General features: G+C 40.1%; 1 protein-coding gene across 1 annotated transcript in view; it reads right to left on the bottom strand.

Annotated features, from left to right (window-relative positions):
- Nucleotides 1–27,500, bottom strand: part of CACNA2D1 (calcium voltage-gated channel auxiliary subunit alpha2delta 1) — a 280,276-nt gene that overhangs the window by 250,546 nt on the left and 2,230 nt on the right. The window contains exon 2 of the mRNA XM_070755088.1: nt 9,572–9,653. Within this exon, the coding sequence (XP_070611189.1) occupies nt 9,572–9,634 (63 nt within the window). The 5' untranslated portion in view covers nt 9,635–9,653. The remainder of the gene's footprint in view (nt 1–9,571; nt 9,654–27,500) is intronic.

Genomic DNA, 27,500 nt, shown 5'->3' with positions numbered 1-27,500 from the left:
TCCTATCATCCTTTTCCTCCCACTTAGGACTGTATGACTATAACTTGTTGCTTGTATCTTTAAGATTATTATTAATATTGATTTTTTTCCTCATTGCATTATTTGACCCCTATGACAATCGTTAAGTGTTGTACCTCATGATTCTTGACAAATGTGTCTTTTCTTTTATGTACACTGAGAGTATAAGCACCAAAGACAAATTCCTTTAGTGTTACATAGAAACATAGAAGTCTGGTGGCAGAAAAAGACCTCATGGTCCATCTAGTCTGCCCTTATACTATTTCTTGTATTTTATCTTAGGATGGATGGATGTTTATCCCAGGCATGTTTAAATTCAGTTACTGTGGATTTATCTACCATGTCTGCTGGAAGTTTGTTCCAAGGATCTACTACTCTTTCAGTGAAATAATATTTTCTCATGTTGCTTTTGATCTTTCCCCCAACTAACTTCAGATTGTGTCCCCTTGTTCTTGTGTTCACTTTCCTATTAAAAACACTTCCCTCCTGAACCTTATGTAACCCTTTAACATATTTAAATGTTTCGATCGTGTCCCCCCTTTTCCTTCTGTCCTCCAGACTATACAGATGGAGTTCATGAAGTCTTTCCTGATACGTTTTATGCTTAAGACCTTCCACCATTCTTGTAGCCCGTCTTTGGACCCCTTCAATTTTGTCAATATCTTTTTGTAGGTGAGGTCTCCAGAAATGAACACAGTATTATTCCAAATGGGGTCTCACCAGCACTCTATATAGCAGGATCATAATCTCCCTCTTCCTGCTATCCTATTTGCTTTCAATCCAATCTTGCCAATAAAGAATTCTATCTATTCTATTCTATTCTGTACCATTTCAGACAAATGGCTATCCAATCTCTTCTTAAAAGCCTCGAGGGATGAAGCCCAATTCAAGGTCTTGTTTTCATCCGTTAACAGAATAACAGAGTTGGAAGGTGTTGTGTAAACTCCCGTTCAGGCTGACGATTATTCAGATTCCGAAGTGAAGAGCGATTTTGAATTGGCAGATGGGCCTGATTTACAGATAGGAAGGAATGTTAGTTCGGAGGAGGAGGGGGAGGCAATTGAGGTAGAGATGCATTCAGGTTCGAGTGAGGAGGACTGGAGGTGGATTAACCCTTACTTCAGATGCTCTCAGAGGAGGTTAGAACAGGTGTCAGGGAAGAGATATTACAAGGTGAGGAACTGGTTAATCACATCCGGGGGTGAACGGAAGAAGAAGCTGATTTCGTTCAATCTTGTCGTCCCAGGACGCGTCCATGACAAGCTCCGGAGAGTAAGCTACCAATTGTGTGATTTATTACCTGTTTTTATGATTCCTAGCTAGCACTGATTAGCCCATAAATTTTAGAATGACTTGTGGAATGTTTTTATGCTACTCTCAAGATAATTTACTTAACCACTAAAAACAGAGATGAGAAAAGAAAGCACTGCGTGCAAAGCTGGTGTTTGAATGGGAGAAAGGAGGAATAAAGAAGATGTTGTGTTTTGTACAAATTTTTTATTTATTTATTTATTTATTTATTTATTTATTAAATTTGTATGCCGCCCCTCTCTGTAGACTCGGGGCGGCTCACAGCAGTGATAGAAACAATATACAATACAAATCTAATAATTGAGCAATCATTTATTCCAATTATTATCTGAATTAGCCTGAAACCAGAACAGAAGGGACCTTGGAGGTCTTCTAGCCCAACCCACTGAAAGAGACCCTACCTTATCAGAAATACATAATTAAAGGCCTTGTTTGATTCAGTTAACAGAATAACAGAGTCGGAAGGGATCCTGAAGGACTTCTAGTCCAACCCCCTGCTCAAATAGCGGGGCTGTTTTTCGATGTCCCCAGGCTTCCAAAGGCTTCCATGAAGCCTCCAGAGTGTAAAAAATGGCTCAACATGCAAACTGGATGTTCAGAAGAACGAACCCCTCATTTGCCTGTTGGGTTGTTTTTCATACTCCGGATGGCGAAAGCATCCTTCCCCAAGGCCAATAATCAGCTGGCCAGTGCTGGACTGACACAGGGCAATGCTTCTCATGCCCTACGTCCCATAGGTTTGCCATCACAGCAATATTTATTTATCTCTCTATCTATCTATCTATCTATCTCTCTCTCTCTCTCTCTCTCTATCTATCTATCTATCTATCTATCTATCTATCTATCTATCTATCTATTTGTATGCCGCCCCTCTCCGGAGACTCAGGGCGGCTAACAGCAACAATATAACAGTGTACAATAGTAATCCAATACTAAAAATGATTCAAAACCCATTACAGTGTTCCCTCGATTTTCGCTGGTTCGAACTTCGCAAATAACCTATACCACGGTTTAAAAAAAAATATTAATTAAAAAATACTTCACGGGTTTTTTTCCATACCACGGTTTTTCCCACCCAATGACATCATACGTCATCGCCAAAGTAATAATTTTTGCAAATAAATAACAAAAACAAATTATTGTTAATAAATTATTATGTTTATAAATATCAGGATCACTAAGTGTCTTATTCAATGGTGAGTATCAGAAATAATGGTGAGTAAATGGTTGTTAAGGGAATGGGAAATGGTAATTTAGGGGTTTAAAGTGTTAAGGGAAGGCTTGTGATACTGTCCCTAGCCAAAAATGGTGTATTTACTTCCGCATCTCTACTTCGCGGAAATTCGACTTTCGCGGGCGGTCTCGGAACGCATCCCCCGCGAAAATCGAGGGAACACTGTAATATAAAAACCAAACATACATACATACATACCATGCATAGAATTGTAAAGGCCTAGGGGGAAAGAGTATCTCAATTCCCCCATGCCTGACGGCAGAGGTGGGTTTTAAGTAGCTTACGAAAGGCAAGGAGGGTGGGGGCAATTCTAATCTCTGGGGGGGGGGTTGGTTCCAGAGGGCCGGGGCCGCCACAGAGAAGGCTCTTCCCCTGGGTCCTGCCAAGCGACATTGTTTAGTTGACGGGACCCGGAGAAGACCCACTCTGTGGGACCTAACTGGTCCCTAATAGCACATATATTTTGTCTTTGTTTATTTATTCAATTTATTTGCCACCCATCTCAGCCTCAAAGCGACGGCAATATATTTGATTTGTGATATATATATATAACAAATTGGTTTCTTGGGTGCTAGATGGCAGATCAAAATGAGACGCTGCGGTTTTGGTTTTTAACTAGGTTTTTCACAGAAACCCAGCCCTCTTGGCTTTTGCGTTCGCATGTATTTACACCTTGGCTTAAAAATTTGCACACTGTTGCAGGAAAAGAAAGCCAGACTGAAAAGAAGGAAAAAAACCCCTACTGGAATTGCTAAGAATAAGTCTTCTGTCTGAATTATTATTCATGTGTTTTCTCGGCTGACTGAATTAATGAAGGCATTGTACCAAGGCTTGTAGGTACATTATAAAGTCACCATTGGATAAGGTTCATCGAATGAGTCTCTCCGAAAACATTGGAAATCTTGAACTGATTTGTTTTTTATGATGCAGGCAAAGAACCGTAGAATAATCTTGAAGTAAAGGGAAGGGAGGGGAGAAGAAACCAAGACTTACGAAGAGAGACTGACGGAACTGGGCATGGATAGCCTAGAGAAAAGGAGGGCCAGAGCGGACATGATAGCAGTCTACAAGTATGTCACAGAGAGGAGGGGATCACTTTATTCTTCAGGGCACCAGAGGGCCGGATGAGGAACAACGGCTGGAAGCTGACCAAGGAGAGATTCAACATCGAGATAAGGAGGAACTTCCAGACGGTCAGAGCGATCAACCAATGGAACAACCTACCAGCGGACGTTGTGAACTCCAACACTCTGGACATTTTTAAGAGAAGATTGAACTGCCATTTGACTGGTGTACTATAGGGTTCCTGCTTGGGCAGGGGGTTGAACTTGATGGCCTTCATGGTCCCTTTCAACTCTAACAATCGATAGATCGATAGATTGATGGATCGATGGATTGATGGATCGATGGATCGATGGATCGATGGATCGATGGATCGATGGATCGATGGATCGATGGATCGATAGATAGATAGATAGATAGATAGATAGATAAATAGATAAATAGATAGATAGATAGATAAAAGTAGAGAAGGGAGGTGAGAAGGGAAGGGAAGAGAGAAGAGAAGAGAAGAGAAGAGAAGAGAAGAGAAGAGAAGAGAAGAGAAGAGAAGAGAAGAGAAGAGAAGAGAAGAGAGAAAATAGAATAGAATGGAACGGAACAGAACAGAATAACAGATTCGGAAGAGATATAGGAAATCTTCTTGTCCAACCTCCTGAATAATATTTATTTTGTGCTGGTATTTTGGAAAAGGAGCAATAGTGTATAGATATTTAATTTAATAGCTGGAACAGTCAAAGGTATTACAACGAGCCAGAACACACAGTTGTAGCTGATTGATTGGGGAATGTGGGCTCCTGCATGAGGTAATCTATATCCTGATTGGTTTCTGGGTGTGAAGGGGGAGTTTCCCTTTTTTCCCGCCTTTTTTCTTCTCAGTTTTCTGTATGCTCTTCTGTGATTTACCTCACAATTTACCTCACGGCATAGCGACGCGCCTGATGCAACTATAAATGTATAAAATGTCTTCATTTATATAAGAGTACAAGATCGTGTCAGCATCCCTGACTTCCTTTGGACACCGGCTGCACAGTTCCCTGACAAATAGGATTCCCTGCTCCTAATTTGAGTGCCTCGGTTACCCTAACGCGGACTTTACAAAACGTGACAAAATACCCTGAGGAAAAAAATTAATTGATAGCAAAGTCCTACGTAGTCAACGCTCCACCATAAATTCATAAGGAGATGCTAAAATAAATTTTTTTAAAAAACGCCTTTGAATAATGCTTGGCTAGACAGGGCCTTTATTGAGCATGAACGTTTAATTATTTGCGCATTGTAGACAGTGCCCGTTGGCTAATTAGATCACAAAAACACTGCAGTTGACAAGGCGCACATAATGGTCAGTTAATGAGCCACGCAGAGCAATGAGGAACACATACATGCAGAGAGAACATGCCAAATGTACACTGAAGAAGTTAGAGCCATTTAATAATAATAATAATAATAATAATAATAATAATAATAATAATAATAATAATAATAATTTATTGGATTTGTATGCCGCTCCTCTCCATAGACTCGGGGCGGCTAACAACAATAATAAACACAACATGTACAATCCAATAATAAAAAACAACTAAAAACCCTTATTATAAAACCAAACATACACACAAACATACCATGCATAACTTGTAATGCCCTAGGGGGAAGGAATATCTCAACTCCCCCATGCCTGGCGGTATAAATGAGTCTTGAGTAGTTTACGAAAGACAGGGAGGGTGGGGGCAGTTCTAATCTCTGGGGGGAGTTGGTTCCAGAGGGCCGGGGCCACCAAACGACATTGTTTAGTCGACGGGACCCGGAGAAGGCCAACTCTGTGGGACCTTGTCAGTCACTGGAATTTGTGCGGTAGCAGGTGGTTCCGGAGGTAATCTGGTCAATTGCCATGTAGGGCTTTAAAGGTCATGACCAACACTTTGAACTGTGAACGGAAACTGATCGGCAGCCAATGCAAGCCACGGAGTGTTGAAGAAACGTGGGCGAATCTTGGAAGCCCCACAATGGCTCTCGCGGCTGCGTTCTGCACGGTCTGAAATTTCCAATCACTTTTCAAAGGTAGCCCCATGTAGAGAGCGTTGCAGTAATCAAACCTCAAGGTGATGAGGGCATGAGTGACTGTGAGCAATGACTCCCTGTCCAAATAGGGCCGCAACTGGTGCACCAAGCGAACCTGGGCAAATGCCCCCCTCGCCACAGCCGAAAGATGATGTTCCAATGTCAGCTGTGGATTGAGGAGGACGCCCAAGTTGCGAACCCTCTCTGAGGGGGTCAGTAGTTCCCCCCCAGGGTAATGGATGGACAGATGGAATTGTCCTTGGGAGGCAAGACCCACAGCCACACCATCTTGCCTGGGTTGAGTTTGAGTTTATTGACACCCATCCAGGCCCCAACAGCCTCCAGGCACCGGCACATCACTTCCACTGCTTCGCTGACTGGACATGGGGTGGAGATGTATAACTGGGTATCATCGGCGTATTGATGATACCTCACGCCATGCCCTTGGATGATCTTACCCAGCAGTTTCATGTAGATATTGAATAGCAGGGGGGATAATAATAATAATAATAATAATAATAACAATAATAATAATAATAATAATAATAATATTATTATTATAATTTATTAGATTTGTATGTCGCCCCTCTCCGAAGACTCGGGGCGGCTCACAACAATTTGGGCAGGAGAAGGAGAAAGAACAGTATTGGGCTGCAGCACGGGCAGTCTGGTGCACCCAGTAATGGGCAGCAAAAAATTTTACTGCCACACAGTGAATGTGACTTATTTTGTGGGTGTGGCTTAATGGTCCTGTAACTGGGTAGGAGTGGCTTGCTGGCCATGTGATCAGGTGGGAGTGGCTTGAACAATCATCATCGTTCAAGTGAACTGTTAAGTCCTCGACTTATAAACTTACCAGTGTTGCTCACTGGGGTGACAATTTGCTTCGCGTTTCCCACGCTCTCCTTCCTGGGTTGCCCCTCCCCGCCTCCAGATGGGTAGCTAGGCAAACGGGTGCTGCCAGAAGCATAAATGCTGCCAGCGCCGCTTTCCACCTCAGGCAGGCAGTGGCCGCGTGAAGCTTGAGGGGAGACGGGCAGGAGAGAGGGAAGCTCGTCCGAGCCCAGGACGGAGGAAAGAGGAAAAAAGCAAGGAGCGCAGATGCAGCAGCAGCAGAAGGGGGGGAAAAGGAGAGCTGAACGAGACCAGTAATCCAGGAAGTGACAGCCGCCAATCAGCCAGAGCTGCGCACGCATCTTCATTTCCACCGGTGGAACTGCGTTCCACCCCGTCCTGCCTGCTGTCCACCCCTGGGTACACCCTCCCAGTAAGAAAAATGGAGATGCGCACTCAGTAAAGGGCTACCAAATTTTTTACTACCACACTGTGGGCGTGGCTTATGCAGGACACCCTGCATTTACTTTCAGCATCTTTCAGTGCAAATTCTGGTGCTTTGGAGAACAGCCTAGCCCCCTCCTCTCTGTGGCAGCCCCTCGGGTATTAGAACACTGTTATCATGTCTCTCCTGGTCCTTACTAGACTGGCCATGCCCAGTTCCTGCAACCTCTCTGTTGTGGTTAGCTCTGGCCCAGCTCTTGCCCCAAGGACTGTGCATGTGGGGGAGACATCCACATGCTGCAGGCCTGTTTTGCCCCCGGTGGAATCTGATGATGAAGGCTCCTCTGACCAAGAAGACATGAGTGACAGGGAGGAGGAGAGTATGGCAGACAGCTCAGAAGGAGATCAATTATCTAGCTCCTCCTTGGATTCGGAACAAGAGTTAATGATACAGCCATGCATAGAGCGATGCATAGGCAGCAACAACTGAGAGATTATTATCAAAGAAAATGCGGCCACCTGTGGTTGGGTGGGGCTGTGGTCATTAGTGAGGCTGCTATAAAGAGCAGCCTGTGGGTTTGGCCATTGTGGAGGATTATCTGATCGTTGTGTTTCATGACTGCGTTACTGACTTTGACTTTTTGTGTGCTGATTTTTCCCCGCTTTGAAACTAAACCAGAGCAAAGTGTGTTTCACTTTGTGAAAGAAGAAGGACTGTGAATTGCATCACAGCTGCAAGCTAAGTATCACAGAACTGATAAGGGACTTGTACCAATTACCAGTTTGTTTGGAGACGAGGGCTCTTGGCTATACCAAAAGAGGGCTTGGTTTAAGTGAATTTTCATTATAAAGAACATTGTTTTGAATTTTCAAACGTGTGTGTGTCTGAAATTTGTACCTGTGAATTTTTGGGAGGAATCTACCAGAGAGCTCGACAGAACACTCTCTTCATATGTTCTAGTTTCCAGTCCCCTAAATCATCATGGTTGCTCTCTTCTTCTGCACTTTCTCTAGAGTTTCGATGTCTCTTTGTAGTGTGGTGACCCAAACTGAATGCTTTAATACATCTCCGTATGTGTGGATGCTCTGTAATTTGCATTTTTAATTGCTCTAAGCCATTTCGACTGTGGTGTAAACAGCCCAGCACGATATAAAAATCTAATAAATCAATAACTATCCGTCGCTTTCCAATCTACCGTAGCTCATCTGACATCACCCAAAGGAATTGCAGAGAGCTGTAATTGCCTAATTGTGTACGCTGGTGAGGATCCTAAATTACACCTAGTATGCAGCCCCGTTTCTATCCTTTGCAAGCTCCTGGGATGAAGAAATGTTTCCCTTGCTAAGATTTTAGGGCTCCCTTTGTTAGACCAACAAGATACAAACACAACAGTGTATTGATATACAGTGATACCTCGTCTTACAAACCCCTCGTCATACAAACTTTTCGAGATACAAACCCGGGGTTTAAGATTTTTTTGACCTCTTCTTACAAACTATTTTCACCTTACAAACCCACCGCTGCCGCTGGGATGCCCCGCCTTCAGACTTCTGTTGCCAGCGAAGAACCCATTTTTGCACTGCTGGGATTCCTCTGAGGCTCCCCTCCATGGGAAACCCCACCTCCAGACTTCCGTGTTTTTGTGATGCTGCAGGGGAATCCCAGCAGTGCAAAAACGGGCACTTTGCTGGCAACGGAAGTCCGGAGGTGGGGTTTCCCAGCGAAGGGAGCGTCAGTGAAATCGCAGCATCGCAAAAACACCAAAGTCCTCAAAATCCCACCTCCGGACCTCTGTGTTTTTGTGATGTTGCAATCAGGGGAATCCCAGCAGCGCAAAAACCGGCGCTTCGGCTGGCAAAAGGGGTGAATTTTGGGCTTGCACGCATTAATTGCTTTTCCATTGATTCCTATGGGAAACATTGTTTCGTCTTACAAACTTTTCACCTTAAGAACCTCGTCCCGGAACCAATTAAGTTTGTAAGACAAGGTATCACTGTATTACCTGCTCCAATGCAGACATTTTAGATTCCAGCGAATCAACATATGATCTTCCGAAAATGCAGATAATACACATTGGTAAAAAGAATCAGAATAGTAAATACATACTTGGAAGAAATGAACTCATAGATGACCGTCACTATGTCAAAGACCTTGGAGTACTCATATCCAATGACCTAAGTGCTAGAGCCCACTGTAACATTGCCAAAAAAGCATTAAGAGTTATAAATCTAATCTTACGTAGCTTCTTCTCTAGAAATACTGAATTGCTAACCAGGGCATACAAAACATTTGCCAGACCAATTCTTGACTACAGCTCACTTGTATGGAACCCACATTGCATATCAGACATTAATACAATTGAGAGAGTCCACAAATACTTCATAAGAAGAGTCCTTCACTCCTGCTCTCGAAACAAACGACCTTACTCCTCCAGACTTCAAATATTATTAGACAATTTACAACTATGTCTGGCTAATAATCTTAACTAGGGCTTACTTTTTGGGTAGGGCTTATATTAAAGAGCATCCTGAAAAAACCATGCCAGGGCTTTGCTTTCTAGCTTGGTCTTATTTTCGAGGAAACACGTTCGTAGTAAAGGGAACCCCACTCACCTGCACGAGGTCATCCACCCCGCTGGCTGTTCTCACCAGTCGTACCAGGTCTTCCTGCATCATGTCTACCCATCGTTTTATCCTGCAGGAATGGAAGGGAAAGAGAAGACGTCGTCATATCAGTGGCGCACAGCCAGGAAGATCAGAGGGACTTCAGGAGGCCTGACGGATTATTTTCCCTAAGGGAGACTGAGGCGGAGGTGGCTCTTCTGCTTTGCCTCTCTGGTAAAAACTTGGCGTGGTTGGTCGTGAGCAAATCTGTATTTTTTAGACTCAGGCAAATTTCTTTTCCTAGTAGACTATAGGATCACTAATGATAAAGGCGGCAAAATACGGTCTATCGGCTGTAAGGATGTGCCGAAGAAAAGTCAAAAGAATTTTATTAAATACAGTACTGTATGTCTTTCCTTCCTTCCTTCACTCCTTCCTTCCTTCACTCCTTCCTTCCTTCCTTCTCTCCTTCCTTCCTTCCTTCACTCCTTCCTTCCCTCACTCCTCCCTTCCCTCCCTCCATCACAGGTTTCCTTTTCATTTATTTTTCCCTTTCTCATTTCCCTTCCTTTTTTTTCTTTTCCCTCTTTCCTTTTCTTCCCATCTCTTTCCTTCCTTCCTTCCCTTTCTCTCATAGCCTTCATTTCTTCTTTCTTCTTTCTTTTCCTTTTCAGTTCCTTCCTCCTTTTTCTTTCTTTCTTTTCCCTTTCCTTTTCTTCCTCTCCTTCCTTCCTTCCTCCCTACAGATTTATTTTCCTTTCTTTTCCCCTTTTTCATTTCCCTTCCTTCTTTTTCCTTTTCCCTCATTCCTTTTCCTCCTATCACTTTCCTTCTTTCCTTCCTTTCCTCCTTTCCTTTTCCATTTCCTTCCTTTCTTCTTTCTTTTCCTTTTCAGTTCCTTCCTTCTTTTTCTTTCTTTCTTTTCCCTTTCCTTTTCTTCCTCTCCTTCCTTCCTTCCTCCCTACAGATTTCTTTTCCTTTCTTTTCCCCTTTTTCATTTGCCTTCCTTCTTTTTCCTTTTCCCTCATTCCTTTTCCTCCTATCACTTTCCTTCTTTCCTTCCTTTCCTCCTTTCCTTTTCCATTTCCTTCCTTTCTTCTTTCTTCTTTCTTTTCCTTTTCAGTTCCTTCCTTCTTTTTCTTTCTTTCTTTTCCCTTTCCTTTTCTTCCTCTCCTTCCTTCCTTCCTCCCTACAGATTTCTTTTCCTTTCTTTTCCCCTTTTCCCTCATTAGGTTTTTAATCTGGCTAACTTGGCAGCATTATGTGATATCACTTGGTTTATTTTTTCCCCCTTGATTTTATTACTGTAAGTTTTTTAGTGTTTTTTTTTAAGGGATTCCTTATTAATAGGCGTTAATTGTTTTTTTTTTAAAAAGGTTATTGACTATACATGAAAATTGACATGGAAGAGATTTGGAGAAATTCGAAATGCCACAGCCTAATCATCTTGAGGTATTAAAAATTTTAAACAGCTTAAAAGGTCTTTTGGCTAATAGCATATTTGTATAACATAAGAAAATTGAGCAGCTATTTTTAATCCAGATGTCAAGAGTGAAGGAGGTAGTATTGGATTTGCATACCGTAACGTGTTAAAGATTGTTTTAATGTATTATTAGAATAGAATGGAATAGAATAGAATAGAATAGAATAGAATTTTATTGGCCAAGTGTGATTGGACACACAAGGAATTTATCTTTGGTGCAGATGCTCTCAGTGTACATAAAAGAAAATATAGATTTGTCAAGAATCACGTGGTACAACACTTAATGATTGTCATAGGGGTCAAATAACAATCAATATTAATAAAAATCTTAAGATACAAGCAACAAGTTACAGTCATACAGTCCTCAGTGGGAGGAAAAGGATGATAGGAATGATGAGAAAATTGATCTATTGTAAAGCAATTGGATGGTGTTGGTATATTTTTTACACTGTATTGTGACTGGAGAGAAAAATTAAAAAAATTCTTTGCCTAAAAAAATCCCACATCCTGCCATTATTTTACTCCTTGTCTAATATTTTCCCTCGATAAATTAATACACGCAAATACCGAGTACATCACAATTTATATCATGTTCTGTCACAAAATATAGGAAGCGATTGGCATTGTTAGGGGAAATAAAAGCTATTGAGGCAAATTGGAAAGAGGCCTATATGATTAAGCAGTTAAATGAAAATGACCTCATATGATTTAAGATAAAAATAAAAATACTTAATTGAGGCAGGTTTTGCTGTTTGCTCCGTGTTCCTGGAGGTGTTTCATTAAAAGCTCTTAAAACCACGTGTTGCTAATAGGAGGAAAATTAATCAGCCACTAATCTGCCTCTTATTGCTGTGTTTTGAAATCCACTTATGGAGCCTCATAGTTAAGCCTCGAGAAACGATGCCCGTACAATAATTCCGAGGGTGGCGTTTGAGCATGTATTACTGCTGCTTCTATTTAAAACACTCGTTGGCACCCAAAAGCGCCACCCGAGGCCCAAATTCTTCCTTCGTTGCAGTTTTATTTTTAACCGCGTGGCAACGTGGCATCCAATTTCGGATTTCGGGCGGGTCTTTTTCGCAAAATAAAGTGACATATGGCAGCGCAAAAGCACGAAGCGAGCTGGCAGGAGGGGGGTCTGTTGGCTGAATGGAGCATGACAATCGCTGAGCCGCCTTCAGACATCGAAAGCAGGTTTCCAATTATAAAAGCAAGAATTTCCAGGAGAAAATAGCTTTTGTACTGGAAGAGGCATTTGTCAAGAATCATCAGGAGCAACCTTATCTATCTATCTATCTATCTATCTATCTATCTATCTATCTATCTATCTATCTATCTATCTATCTATCTATATCTATCATCTATCTATCTACAGTATCTATCTATCTATCTATCTATCTATCTATCTATCTATCTACAGTATCTATCTATCTATCTATCTATCTATCCATCTATTTATCTTTCTCTCTCTCTCTCTCTTTCTTTCTTTCTTTCTACCTACCTACCTTTCTTTCTACCTACCTATCTATCTATCTATCTATCTGTCTTTCTATCTATCTATCTATCTATCTATCTATCTACAGTATCTATCTATCTATCTATCTATCTATCTATCCATCTATTTATCTTTCTCTCTCTCTCTCTTTCTTTCTTTCTTTCTACCTACCTACCTACCTTTCTTTCTACCTATCTATCTATCTTTCTATCTATCTATCTATCTATCTATCTATCTATCTATCTATCTTTCTATCTATCTTTCTATCTATCTATCTATCTTTCTTTCTATCTATCTTTCTATCTATCATCTATCTATTTATCTTTCTATCTATCTATCATCTATCTATCTATCTATCTATCTATCTACAGTATCTATCTATCTATCTATCTATCCATCTATTTATCTTTCTCTCTTTCTTTCTTTCTTTCTTTCTATCTAGCTACCTACCTACCTATCTTTCTATCTATCTATCTTTCTATCTATCTATCTATCTATCTATCTTTCTATCTATCTATCATCTATCTATCTATCTATCTATCTATCTATCTATCTATCTATCTATCTGCTCTCCTATATCTCCTATACCTTTCTTCTATTCCTATATCTCTTCTTCTATTCTTTCATTGATATGTTCTATTACTATACCTTCTTTTCTATTATTTCTTAGATATATATTTTACTATGCGTATCTCCTCTATAACCTTCATCATGTATTTTACTACGTGTATATAGATATATACCCACTAAAACCCTCATTGTGTATTGGACAAAATATCTATCTATCTATCTATCTATCTATCTATCTATCTATCTATCTATCCATCATCTAATTAGTTAGCTAGTTAGTTAGTTAGTTAGTCCATCCAATACACAATACACACCCAACGCTCTTCATTCCCTACATCAATGACTTTTGCTATTACATCACAAGCAACTGTGTCCTCTTCGCCGATGATATAAAACTCTTCAACACCACCGATAACACAACTACTCTCCAAAAAGACCTGGACGCTGTTTCTGAGTGGTCTAACACATGGCAACTCCAAATCTCAACTAGCAAATGCTCTGCCCTACACATTGGGAAGAAGAATCTGAACTCCAAATACGAACTGAATAATCTAATTCAGTGTTTTTCAACCAGTGTGCCGTGGCACACTAGTGTGCCGCGAGACATGGTCAGGTGTGCCGCGAAGCTCAGAGAGAGAAAGAAAACAAGAGAGAGAGAGAGAAAGAAAGAGAGAGAAAGAGAAAGAGAGAGAGAAAGCAAGCAAGAGAGAGAGAGAAAGAAAACAAGAGAGAAAGAAAGACAGAGAAAGAAAGAAAGACAGAGAGAAAGCAAGAGAGAGAGAAAGAGAATAAGAGAGAAAGAAAGAAAGAGAGAGCAAGAAAGAAAGCACAAGAGAGAGAGAGAAAGAGAGGGAGGGAAGGTGGTAGAGAGAAAGACATAGAGGGAGGGAGGGAGGGAGAGAGAAATAGAGCAAAAAAGAGGAAAGAAGGAAGAAAGAAAGAAAGAGGGATGGAGAGAGAGAGAAAAAAAGAGGAAGGGAGAGAAAGAGGGAGGGAGAAATAGAGCAAAAGGAAGAGAGAATTTTTTGTCCAAACTTTTTTAGCCCCCCCCCCCCCTCAATGTGCCCCATGGTTTTGTAAATGTAAAAAATGTGCCGCGGCTCAAAAAAGGTTGAAAATCACTGATCTAATTATCACAGATAATCCCCACTCGGTTAAAGACCTTGGTATACTAATAACAAAAGATTTAAGGGCCAAAGCCCACTGCAACAACATAGCCAAGAAGGCTTCAAGAGTTGTAAACCTAATCCTACGTAGCTTCTGCTCTGGCAATCTCACACTACTTACCAGAGCTTACAAAACTTTTGCCAGACCCATCCTCGAATACAGCTCATCTGTTTGGAACCCATATCGCATCTCAGACATTAACACCCTTGAAAATGTCCAAAGATACTTCACCAGAAGAGCCCTTCACTCCTCCACTCGAAACAGAAGACCCTACGAGACTAGACTTTCAATCCTGGGCCTAGAAAGCCTAGAACTAAGACGCCTTAAACAAGATCTAAGTATTGCCCACAAGATCATATGCTGCAACGTCCTGCCTGTCGGCGACTACTTCAGCTTCAACCACAACAACACAAGAGCACACAACAGATTTAAACTTAATATTAACTGCTCCAATTCTGGGAGTTGAAGTCCAGATATCTTCAAGTGGCCAAGGTTGGGAAACACTGCCCTAGATGAAGGGCGCAAGAAACACCCTCCCCCTTTTCCAAACGGGCCTCCCCTGCGTTCCTTTCATCCTAGGCCTCTGAAGCCGACAGACTGAAAAGTTAACCCGGTTGTTTTGAGGACGGACTTGACGCTCCGTTGCCAAGGCAACCCCCAAATTCTTTTCAGAACGGCTCCGGATGCCAATAATAAAACATGTGCACAGCCCTTCCAGCGATACCGCACAGGTTTTTGATGGCAGGGAAATCGTCCCCGGGTGTTTATAAATAAAACATTTGGAAATTCCAAAGGGAACCGTGCGATTGCGCAACCCTGAGGCCCGCGTCGCCATGGTTACGCAAGCATCTTTGGGCCTGGCGTTTGCCATCCGAATGGGCCGAGATCACTGTAAGACTGTATGACTGTAACTTGTTGCTCGTATCCCTGCAATTTATATTAATATTTATTATCAAACTCTTTTTTGTTGAGGGCCGCGTCAGGGTTATATTTCACCTCAGGATTGGATGCAGCTGCGAGAGCAATCATGGGCTTCCCCAAATATGCCCATGTCACACCAACACTCCGCAGTCTGCATTGGTTGCCGATCAGTTTCCGGTCACAATTCAAAGTGTTGGTTATGACCTATAAAGCCCTTCATGGCACCGGACCAGGTTATCTCAGGGACCGCCTTCTGCTGCACGAATCCCAGCGACCGGTTAGGTCCCACAGAGTTGGCCTTCTCCGGGTCCCGTCGACTAAGGAATGTCGCTTGGCGGGACCCAGGAGAAGAGCCTTCTCTGTGGCGGCCCCAACCCTCTGGAACCATCTCCCCCCGGAGATCAGAACGGCCCCCACCCTCCTTGCCTTTCGTAAAGTTCTTAAGACCCATCTCTGCCATCAGGCATGGGGGAACTGAGACATCTCCCCCGGGCCTATACAGTTTATACATGGTATGTTTGTGTGTGTGTTTGATTTTAATAATGGGGTTTTTAGTGATTTTTAAAAATTATTAGATTTGTTCTTACATTGTTCTTGTTATTGTTGTGAGCCGCCCCGAGTCTACGGAGAGGGGCGGCATACAAATGTAATAAATAATAATAATAATAATAATAATAATAATAATAATAATAATAATAATAATTGGTGTGGGTGTAGCCAGGATGGGCGTGGCCAGGATGGGAGTGGCCAGGATGACATCACTCATGTCAGGGGGGACCTGTGCTAGCCCAAGCACTCTTCCAGCAAAAAAACCCAGGCTCCTGAGTTCCATTTTCGGCTCTTGCCACCCTCAGCCAGCAAAAATGTGGTTTGGAATCACATGCAAACCCCATGGGCTCCGTTTTCATTGACATCAAGGGCCGGCCATTCACTGCTTCCAGACCAGCCCTGGGGGCCAGATCTAAACCTCCCATGGACCGGATCAGACTCTCGGCCTTGAAATCACACTTTTTTTCCGGATGCCTTCACTCTGCTAAATAAATAGCTCCCTCTGTCAAACTATTCCCTAAGGCTGCATTGCTATGACTATTAGTCTTCTCGTTGTTCCTATCACCCATCTCCTCCCACTTAGGACTGTATGACTGTAAGTTGTTGCTTGTATCCCTACGATTTATATTAATATTGATTGTTTGCTTATTTGTACCCTATGACTATCATTAAGTTTTGTACCTCAGGATTCTTGACAAATGTCTCTTTTCTTTTATGTCCACTGAGAGCCTCTGCACCAAAGACAAATTCCTTGTGTGTCCAATCACACTTGGCCAATAAAGAATTCTATTCTATTCTATTCTATATTCTATTCTATTCTATTCCAAATTCTATTCTAGTCTAGTTCTAAATTCTATTCTATTCTATTTTATTCTGATTCTTGATGAACATATCTTTTCTTTATGTACACCAAGAGTATGAGTCCTTTCCATTCCATTCCATATATTCTATTCTATTCTATATTCTATTCTAGTACTAAATTCTATTCTATTTTATATTCTAGTTCTAAATTCTATTCTATTTTATTCTATTCTCTATTAATTCTATTCTAATTCTATTCTATTTTGCATTCTGTTTTATTCTTTTCCATATTTTTATTCTATTCTATTCTAAATTCTATTCTAAATTCTATTTTATTCTATTCCAAATTCTATTCTATTCTATTTTATTCTGATTCTTGATGAACATATCTTTTCTTTATGTACACCAAGAGTATGAGTCCTTTCCATTCCATTCCATATATTCTATTCTATTCTATATTCTATTCTAGTACTAAATTCTATTCTATTTTATATTCTATTCTATTTTAAATTCTATTCTATTTTATTCTATTCTCTATTAATTCTATTCTAATTCTATTCTATTTTGCATTCTGTTTTATTCTTTTCCATATTTTTATTCTATTCTATTCTAAATTCTATTCTAAATTCTATTTTATTCTATTCTAGTCTATTCTGTTCTATAATATTCTATTCTATTCTATATTCTATTCTAGTTCTAAATTCTATTCTATTCTATTTTATTCTCTTCTCTATTAATTCTATTCTATTTCTATTCTATTCTGTTCTATTCTACATTCTGTTCTACTCTATTCCATATTATTATTCTATTCTATTCTAAATTCTATTCTATTCTACTACAGATTGAGTTCATTAAGTCTTTCCTGATCAGTTTTATGCTTAAGACCTTCCACCCTTTTTGTAGCCCGTCTTTGGACCCGTTCAATTTGATCCATCTCTTTTTGTAGGTGAGGTCTCCAGAACTGAACACAGTACTCCAAACGGGCTCTTCACTGGAACTTGATGTGTGTTCCCAATCCTTTGCAATCCTCTGACATCACCAACCTGCCAATTACTTCTCTGGGCTGGCTGCCATTTTCAGTTAACTTATTTTCAGCTCAGGGCTCATAAAACGGGTAAAATAATGCGCAGCTAAGGCATTTCTTCAAAACTCTCTCCATCTTTACTTTCCAGGCTTTTACGATTCCCTAACATGTTTCAATACCGCTGATGTTAAAACAATGCACGTTTTAAATGTTCCGGCTTTTTGCTACAGAATGCAAAAACATTGGTCTCAATGAACCCCCAAAGGAGGCAAAGGAGGAATTCCTTAGGTTGCACGAGTTTAGGAGATAGCAAAAATAAAGAAATAAATAAAGGACAATAGAAGCACTTACATTTGGTACTCAGGGCATTTGTGTTTTACAACATGCATTACTGGATTTAAAATCTAATGGCTTTTAAGACGTCGCTCTGCTTTTGAAAGCAATAATTTTCAACGTTAGGAGGGAACAGGTTGTCCTTGGCTGACAACAGCTCATTTGGTGAGTCTTCGAAGGTACAACGGCACTGGGGGGGGAAATGACTTATGGCCATTTTTCACACTTACGACTGTTGATCAAAATTCAGACGCTTGGCAATTGGCTCGTAATTTATGATGGTTGCGGGATCCCAGGATTTTTTGTGACCTTCTGACAAGCAAAATCAAGGGGGGAAACGGATTCACTTAACAACCGGGTGGCAAGAAAAGATGTAAAACGGGGCGAAACTCCCCTATCAATTGCCAAGGTTGATGATCGAAATCTTGGGAGGGAGAGAAAGAGAGATTAGAGAGAAAGTGAGAGTCAATTTAGATAGATAGATAGATAGATAGATAGATAGATAGATAGATAGATAGATAGATAGATATTATAGAAATGTATAAATTGTTCAATCGTTCATGGATGGATGGATGGATGGATGGGTAGATAGATATTATAGAATGGTATAAATCAGTCAGAGACAGATAGACAAACAAAAAACCGACAGAGAGATTAGAAGAGAGACTGATTATATAGATGACAGGTAGCTAGTAGATATAGATAGATAGATAGATAGATAGATAGATAGATAGATAGATAGATAGATAGATAGATAGATAGATAGGCAGGCAGGCAGGCAGGCAGGCAGGCAGGCAGGCAGGCAGGCAGGCAGGCAGGCAGGCAGGCAGGCAGGCAGGCAGGCAGGCAGGCAGACAGACAGACAGACAGACAGACAGACAGACAGATAGATAGATAGATAGATAGATAGACAGACAGACAGGCAGGCAGGAAGACAGACAGACAGGCAGATAGGCAGATAGATAGATAGATAGATAGATAGATAGATAGATAGATAGATAGATAGATAGATAGATAGATAGATAGATAGATAGATAGATAGATAGATAGGCAGGCAGGAAGACAGGCAGGCAGGCAGGCAGGCAGACAGGCAGACAGGCAGATAGACAGGCAGGCAGGCAGACAGACAGACAGACAGACAGATAGGCAGGCAGGCAGGCAGGAAGACAGGCAGGCAGGCAGACAGACAGACAGGCAGATAGACAGGCAGGCAGGCAGACAGATAGATAGACAGGCAGGCAGGCAGATAGGCAGATAGGCAGATAGATTGATTGATAGACAGACAGACAGACAGACAGGTAGAAAGACAGACAGACAGACAGATAGATAAATAGATAGGCAGATAGATAGATAGGCAGATAGATAGGCAGATAAATAGATAGATGAGAGAGAGGGTGGGAGAGAAAGATATATATAGAGAGAGTGCAGCTGTAGTTGTCTTTATAAAGATTTAGCCATTCTTCCTACCCTGGAAGAGGGCTATAATGTCGGGATTTAATTGGCCATGAATTCCCCAAGAGATGATACAAGCCTATCAAGACATCACCAAGGGGGGGGGAGAGCAATCATCTCTCCGGCCCACGTCCATCCATCTTAGCTTACCAGGGTCAGCTCAGTGTCAGGAATGCAAGTTTAATGGCTTAAAAGAGAGAAAGAGGATGCCTTTCAATGAAGCGTGGGAGAACAGTGGCCGGGTGACATCTTGATATAAGGTGTTGTCCCTTTCAAGGTTTCTCCAAAGCCATTTGGAGAACAAACACTTTCCAGTTTAAAAAAGCAAAAAACCAAAACATAGCAGAAATAACTAGTTTTGGTCAACTCACTTTTGGAATTGATGTAACCTGACCTTATCCAGGATCATATTCACAAGGAAGAAGCAGATTCTTGCTAAAATTGTGTGTGTTTATTTACACCCCCAATTGTGATAATGAGATAAATCTTTAAAAGATTTCGGTTATCATTTATTCAATAAAACACAGCGCAAGAAAGCAGAGTGGAACACTTTTATATATATCCAGTGAAGAGCTGCAAATTCTTTTACTACCACACTGTGGGCGTGGCTTATTTTGTGGGTGTGTCTTTGACGATCATGTGACCAGGGGGCCTTAAGGGTCATGTGACTGGCTTAAAGGTGGCCAACATGGCGTCACTCATGTCGAGGGTTTGGGTTAAGTTTAGGGCGCTTGGCCTCATCTTTCCTCAAAGAGATACAATTTCCTTATCTAATTATTATTACTGAACATCCAAAATATACTATTTAATTCTATGTAAATATACCATATGTGTACATACATATTACACACAGGAATACAAAAATATACATTATCTACTATATAAACTGTATGGGTATGTACACATACACACACAAGAGAGAGAGAGGCACAACTCTTCTAGAATTATACATATTCAACCTCATTTACTGCGATAGGAAAAACAGACCCAGAGTCCAGAAGGGGAAAAAAAGGAAAAACATTCAAATTTTCTACCGGTTCTGCGTACCTGAGCAAGTTCCGGTAACCACAACAACACAAGAGCCACAACAGATACAAGCTTAATATTAACCGCTCCAAACTTGACTGTAAAAAATACGACTTTAGTAATCGAGTGGTCGAAGCGTGGAATTCACTACCGGACTCCATAGTATCATCCCCTAACCCCCAACACTTTACCCTTACACTATCCATGGTTGACCTCACCAAGTTCCTAAGAGGTCAGTAAGGGGCATACATAAATGCACCAGAGTGCCTACCATCCCTTGTCCTATTGTCTCTCCTATATCTCCTTTATCTTCTCTTCTATCCCTATATCTTTTTCTGCTATTCTCTCATAGTTATATTTCACTCCCTTATTTTCTCCTCCATTCACCCTTTAAATACATTCTACCTGATTATATCCTCTATAACCCTCATTGTGTATTATTGTGTATTGGACTGACTGACTGACTGACTGACTAAATAAATAAATTAGATAGATAGATAGATAGATAGATAGATAGATAGATAGATAGATAGATAGATAGATAGATAGATAGATAGATAGATAGATGGGTAGGTGGATAGACAGATAAATAGATGGATGGATGGATAGATAGACAGACAGACAGACAGACAGACAGACAGACAGACAGACAGACAGACAGATGATAGGTAGGTAGGTATGTAGACAAAAGATAGATAGATAGGTAGGTGGATAGACAGACAGACAGACAGATACCATAGATAGATAAATAGATAGATAGATAGATAGATAGATAGATAGTTAGATAGATAGATGATAGATAGATAGATAGATAGATAGATAGATAGATAGATAGATAGATAGATAGATAGATAGATAGATAGATGGGTAGGTGGATAGACAGATAAATAGATGGATGGATGGATAGATAGACAGACAGACAGACAGACAGACAGACAGACAGACAGACAGACAGATGATAGGTAGGTAGGTATGTAGACAAAAGATAGATAGATAGGTAGGTGGATAGACAGACAGACAGACAGACAGATACCATAGATAGATAAATAGATAGATAGATAGATAGATAGATAGATAGATAGATAGATAGATAGATAGATAGATAGATAGATAGATAGATAGATAGATAGATAGATGAAAGATAGATAGATGGGTAGGTGGATAGACAGATAAATAGATGGATGGATGGATAGATAGACAGACAGACAGACAGACAGACAGACAGATGATAGGTAGGTAGGTATGTAGACAAAAGATAGATAGATAGGTAGGTGGATAAATAGATAGATAGATAGATAGATAGATAGATAGATAGATAGATAGATAGATAGATGAAAGATAGATAGATGGGTAGGTGGATAGACAGATAAATAGATGGATGGATAGATAGACAGACAGACAGACAGACAGACAGACAGACAGACAGACAGACAGACAGACAGACAGACAGACAGATGATAGGTAGGTAGGTATGTAGACAAAAGATAGATAGATAGGTAGGTGGATAGACAGACAGACAGACAGACAGACAGATACCATAGATAGATAAATAGATAGATAGATAGATAGATAGATAGATAGATAGATGATAGATAGATAGATAGATAGATAGATAGATAGATAGATAGATAGATAGATAGATAGATTAGATAGATAGATTAGTGGCTGAAGAACAAACAAAATGTATAGCCTTTGAAGACATCCTGAAACCTTAATAAGTAGAACAATAAATCTGAATCCATGGAACAGGTCCAGTCTGAAAAAGCCAAGTTGTAGGAGCCGGACAAACAAAATCCATTTCTGATAATGATAGAATTGGCACTCCAAAGTTCCTTTGACTGAAAATGTGTATAATGGCTTCCTGTAATGCCCGTGTGACCTCCACCAAATGCTTGTGTGAGGTGCTCGCTCACTTGGCCTTAAGTGTTTGAGAGGCAAATGGAATAAGAAGCCCATGTTTTCTTAGCAGCACCAGCAAGGGCCTGTCTCTGCCTTTGTGACTCAATTGCCTTCTGAGAAAATGTTAAAAGTGGTTGTGAATTATTCAACTGATTCTTTGGAGAACCTTATCTGAGTTCTTTCCTCTTTTGTTTAAATAATAATAATAATAATAATAACAACAACAACAACAACAACACAGTTGGAAGGGACCTTGGAGGTCTTCTAGTCCAACCCCCTGCTTAGCCAGGAAACCCTACACTACTTCAGACAGATGGTTATCCAACATCTGCTTAAAACGTCCAGTGTTGGAGCATTCATAGAAACATAGAAACATAGAAGATTGGTGGCAGGAATGGTCCATCTAGTATGTCCTTATACTATTTCCTGTATTTTATCTTAGAATGGATATATGTTTATCCCAGGCATGTTTAAATTCCGTTCCTGTGGATTTACCAACCACGTCTGCTGGAAGTTTGTTCCAACGATCTACTACTCTTTCAGTAAAATAATATTTTCTAATGTTGCTTTTGTTCTTTCCCCCAACTAACCTCAGGTTGTGTCCCCTTGTTCTTGTGTTCACTTTCCTATCCTTTCATAACGTCTGGAGGCAAGTTGTTCCAATGATGAATTGTTCTAACTGTTAGGAAATTTCTCCTTAGTTCTAAGTTACTTCTCTCCTTGCTTAGTTTCCATCCATTGCTTCTTGTTCTACCCTCAGGTGCTTTGGAGAATAGGTTGTTGACTCCTTTTCCTTTGTGGCAACCCCTGAGATACTGGAAGACTGCTATCACGTCTCCCCTGGTCCTTCTTCTCATCAAACTAGCCATGCCCAATTCCTGCAACCGTTCTTCATATGTTTTAGCCTCCATTTATCCCCTAATCCTCTTTGTTGCTCTACTCTGCACTCTTTATAGAGTCTCAACATCCTTTTTGCATCGTGGAGACCAAAACTGAATGACGTATTCCAAGTGTGGCCTTACGAAGGCCTTATAAAATGGTTTGAACCCTTCACGTGATCTTGAATCTCTCCCTCTGTTAATGCAGCCTAGAACTGTGTTGGCCTTTTTGGCAGCTGCTGCACACAGCTGGCTCCTATTTAAATGGTTGTTCACTAGGACTCCAAGATCCCTCTCACATTTTACTAGTGTTGAGCAAGGTACCACATATACTATACCTCTGTGTTTTGTTTTTCTTGCCTAAATGTTTAATGCATTTTGTTTTTCTTGCCAAAATTTAAATCAGAAAGTCTTTGTTGCTTGCATAATTCCCTGACAATTGTCCACCAGACCTGGTCTTTTGAAAAAAATTTGAAAAGTCTTTTTATTTACAAGTCTGCACTGGTTTCCTGACCATTACACCTGTCATTTCAACGCAGATACGAATCGATCAGCCTGCATTTTCATTCGAATCTAGATGTCTTGCTAGGAAGTAGAAAAATTTAATATCTGCCATACAATCTTCCCAGCAGTTTTTTTTTTTAAAACCCTCTTCACAAATCTCAAAGGAAAATTTATCCTCAGTTAAATATTTGCAAAGCTTTTTGAGATTCCCTGATTAACAGAGATAGGGCGTGCATACAGCATTATTAAAAATGAATTTTGATCCTTGCTTTCATTTTAAGGCAGAAGCAAGCACATTCTCACATCATCTTTCACAAGCCAAATTCCCTCCTTAGAATACACCGGGTGCAACAGATAAAAAGATAAGGTTGGTTTATTTTTTTAAAAAAGTTTTGTACTAATTAAGGAGAAAACAGGTTTTTTTAAAAAAATCTTAGAAGACAAAAAGACTCAGGCTATTATGAAATATGAGAAAAGTGGTATAAATGGACTAATGATATAAAATTGAAGAGAAAATGTGGACGAAAACATAGAATTAGAAAACAAGTTAAAACAAGGTATAAACTACAAATATAACAACAATGTAGATCTGCTTAAAAGAATTTTTTTAAATAGGAAAGTGAACACAAGAACAAGGGGACACAATCTGAAGTTAGTTGGGGAAAGATCAAAACAATGTGAGAAAATATTATTTCACTGAAAGAGTAGTAGATCCTTGGAACAAACTTCCAGCAGACGTGGTTGGTCAATCCACAGTAACTGAATTTAAACATGCCTGGGATAAACGCAGATCCATCCTAAGATAAAATACAGGAAATAGTATAAGGGCAGACTAGATGGACCATGAGGTCTTTTTCTGCCATCAGACTTCTATGTTTCTATGTAAATGTTATGATATCTAAAATGTGAAAAATCAATGAAAACATTATTTTAAAAAACCCATGTCAATTACAGTATTTGGTTTGGATAGTCTAGAACAAGCAGTGGAAGAAATAAAATAGATAAACACATTTAGCCTGATATTGCCACCCTGAGTAATTTACACACACAATAAAAAAGAGAATTTAGATTTTGGCTGCAAATCTATTTGTGTGTTTGTTTATTATACACATTTATATGGCCTCCTAACTCATGCATAGGTGACTCTAGGCAGAGTCCAACATTAAAAATCCACAACATAGACACAAATTAAATAATACAGAAATAAAATAGTATAGTCAGTGATGGGCTCCTACAGGAACGGTCGGGAACGCAGTTCCGGTAGCAAAATTTGGAGCTCCACCCCAGAGCCCCCAATTTGCACTGAAAGATGTTGAAATAAAATGCATAAGCCACGGCCACAGTGTGGTAGTAAAAATTTTGGTAGCCCATCACTGAGTATAGCATAGCATAGCATAGCATAGTATTATCATATTACATCACATTATATTATACTACACATACTATACTATACTATACTACACTACACTATAATACACTACAATACAATACTTTATTATTATTATATATTATACTATACTATACTAACATAACATTACATTACATTACATTATAATATGTTATGTTATGACATTATTATATTCTACTTAATAATAATAATAAATTTATTGTTATTGTCAAAAACAACAAATTGTCATTGGCAACGAAAGTCGTGTGACACCCAGAGACACCTATTATTATTTTGTTTTGTTTTGTTTTTTATTTTATTTCTGTATTATTTTATTTGTGTTTAATGTAATATTATCCTATTACATCACATCACGCAATATAAAATATTTTATGTAAACTGAGAGCATCTGCACCAATGACAAATTCCTTGTGTGTCCGATCACACTTGACCAATAAAATTCCATTCTATTCTAATCTATTCTATTCTTACAATATAATATAAAAAATACAATACAATACAATACAATATAGTAGTGTTGTGTTGTGTTATATTATATTAGAAACATAGAAACATAGAAGTCTGACGGCAGAAAAAGACCTCATGGTCCATCCAGTCTGCCCTTATACTATTGTCTGTATTTTATCTTAGGATGGATATATGTTTATCCCAGGCATGTTTCAGTTCAGTTACTGTGGATTTATCTACCACGTCTGCTGGAAGTTTGTTCCAAGGATCTACGACTCTTTCAGTCAAATAATATTTTCTCACGTTGCTTTTGATCTTTCCCCCAACTAACCTCAGATTGTGTCCCCTGGTTCTTGGTTCACTTTCCTATTAAAAACACTTCCCTCCTGGACCTTATTTAACCCTTTAACATATTTAAATGTTTCGATCATGTCCCCCCTTTTCCTTCTGTCCTCCAGACTTTATTAATAAAATAAAGCAGAAATTTAAAACTCTACTCTGTATGTAGAAGAATTGAATCCCTCTATTAAAACCGCCACTTAACACAATGCAGGGACCGCCGAGGTGGAACCCGGCTGCAACCAAGCTTTTGTCGACCCAGTGTATCAAAAGGCGTCGGCTCGTAGCCCGACAATTCACTCACGCGACACGTTGAAAGGAGCTTTTGAGAAGGGGAAGCAACTGGTTGACTGCAACGTGATTAACTTCCCGAACTAAGAAGGCAGTGACCTACTCAATCCGTCAATGACCTTTCCTTCATGAGCTATCTAAACAACCGCCCCAGGAACAAAGCCCTTTTTGTACCGACGTGGCTTGTTTATACCCTTGAAAAACAAGGCCGGCTGAAAAGGATGAATGAATTACCAGCCCCCTGTCAAGAAAACGACACAAAAGGATGACAGGGGAAGGACGAACGAAGGGACATGGCTGCAAATCACGGCTTGGAACGAGGGCCAAATTCATTCATTTATTTATTTATTTTTATTCATTCATTTGTCCAATACACAATACATATGGAAGAGAATAGACATGAAGTAATATATATAAAGATAATATGTAAAAATAGAGGAGAAGATATATGAAAGGAAGAGAATATATAAGATAGGTGAAAGAAAGGAAAGACCATTGGACAGGGGACGAAAGGCACACCAGTGCACTTATGGACGCCCCTTACTGGCCTCTTAGGAACCTGGAGAGGTCAATCGTGGAGAGTCTAAGGGAGAAATGTTGGGGGTTAGGGGTTGACACAATTGAGTCCGGTAATGAGTTCCACGCTTCAATAACTCGATTGTTGAAATCATATTTTTTACAGTCAAGTTTGGCGCGGTTCGTATTAAGTTTGAATCTGTTGCGTGCTCTTGTGTTGTTGCGGTTGAAGCTGAAGTAGTCATTGACCGGTAGGACATTGCAGCATATGATCTTGTGGGCAATACTCAAACCGTGTTTTAGGTGCCGTAGTTCTAGGCTTTCTAGGCCCAGGATTGTTAGTCTATTTTCGTAGGATATTCTGTTTCAAGTGGAGGAGTGAAGGGCTCTTCTGGTGAAATATCTTTGAACGTTTTCAAGGGTGTTGATGTCTGAGATGTGGTCTGGGTTCCAGACAGATGAGCAGTATTCTAAGACGGGTCTGACAAAAGTTTTGTAGGCTCTTGTGAGTAGTGTGAGATTGCCTGAGCAGAAGCTGCGTAGGATCAGGTTGACAACTCTAGAGGCTTTTTTGGCGGTATTGTTGCAGTGGGCTTTAGCACTTAGGTCATTCGATATTAGTATTCCAAAGTCTTTTACAGAATGTGGGTTAGCAGTGAGAGATTGTTTATTCAGTTCGTATGTGCGGTTTGGATTCTTTTTGTCAATGTGGAGGGTAGAGCATTTGTTGGTTGATATTTGAAGTCGGCCCACCTTTGCGAGCCGAAGATATTCTTCGATAAATCCTTCGCGCGATGGGTTCAACTTTTGCACACCTGTTGGGTGAACGGGTTGC

Source organism: Erythrolamprus reginae, chromosome 6 (assembly GCF_031021105.1).
Source record: "Erythrolamprus reginae isolate rEryReg1 chromosome 6, rEryReg1.hap1, whole genome shotgun sequence".
Classification (NCBI taxonomy): Eukaryota; Metazoa; Chordata; class Lepidosauria; order Squamata; family Dipsadidae; genus Erythrolamprus; species Erythrolamprus reginae.
The sequence above is the reverse complement of the archived record's forward strand: the minus strand, read 5'-3'. Positions and strand labels throughout refer to the sequence as shown.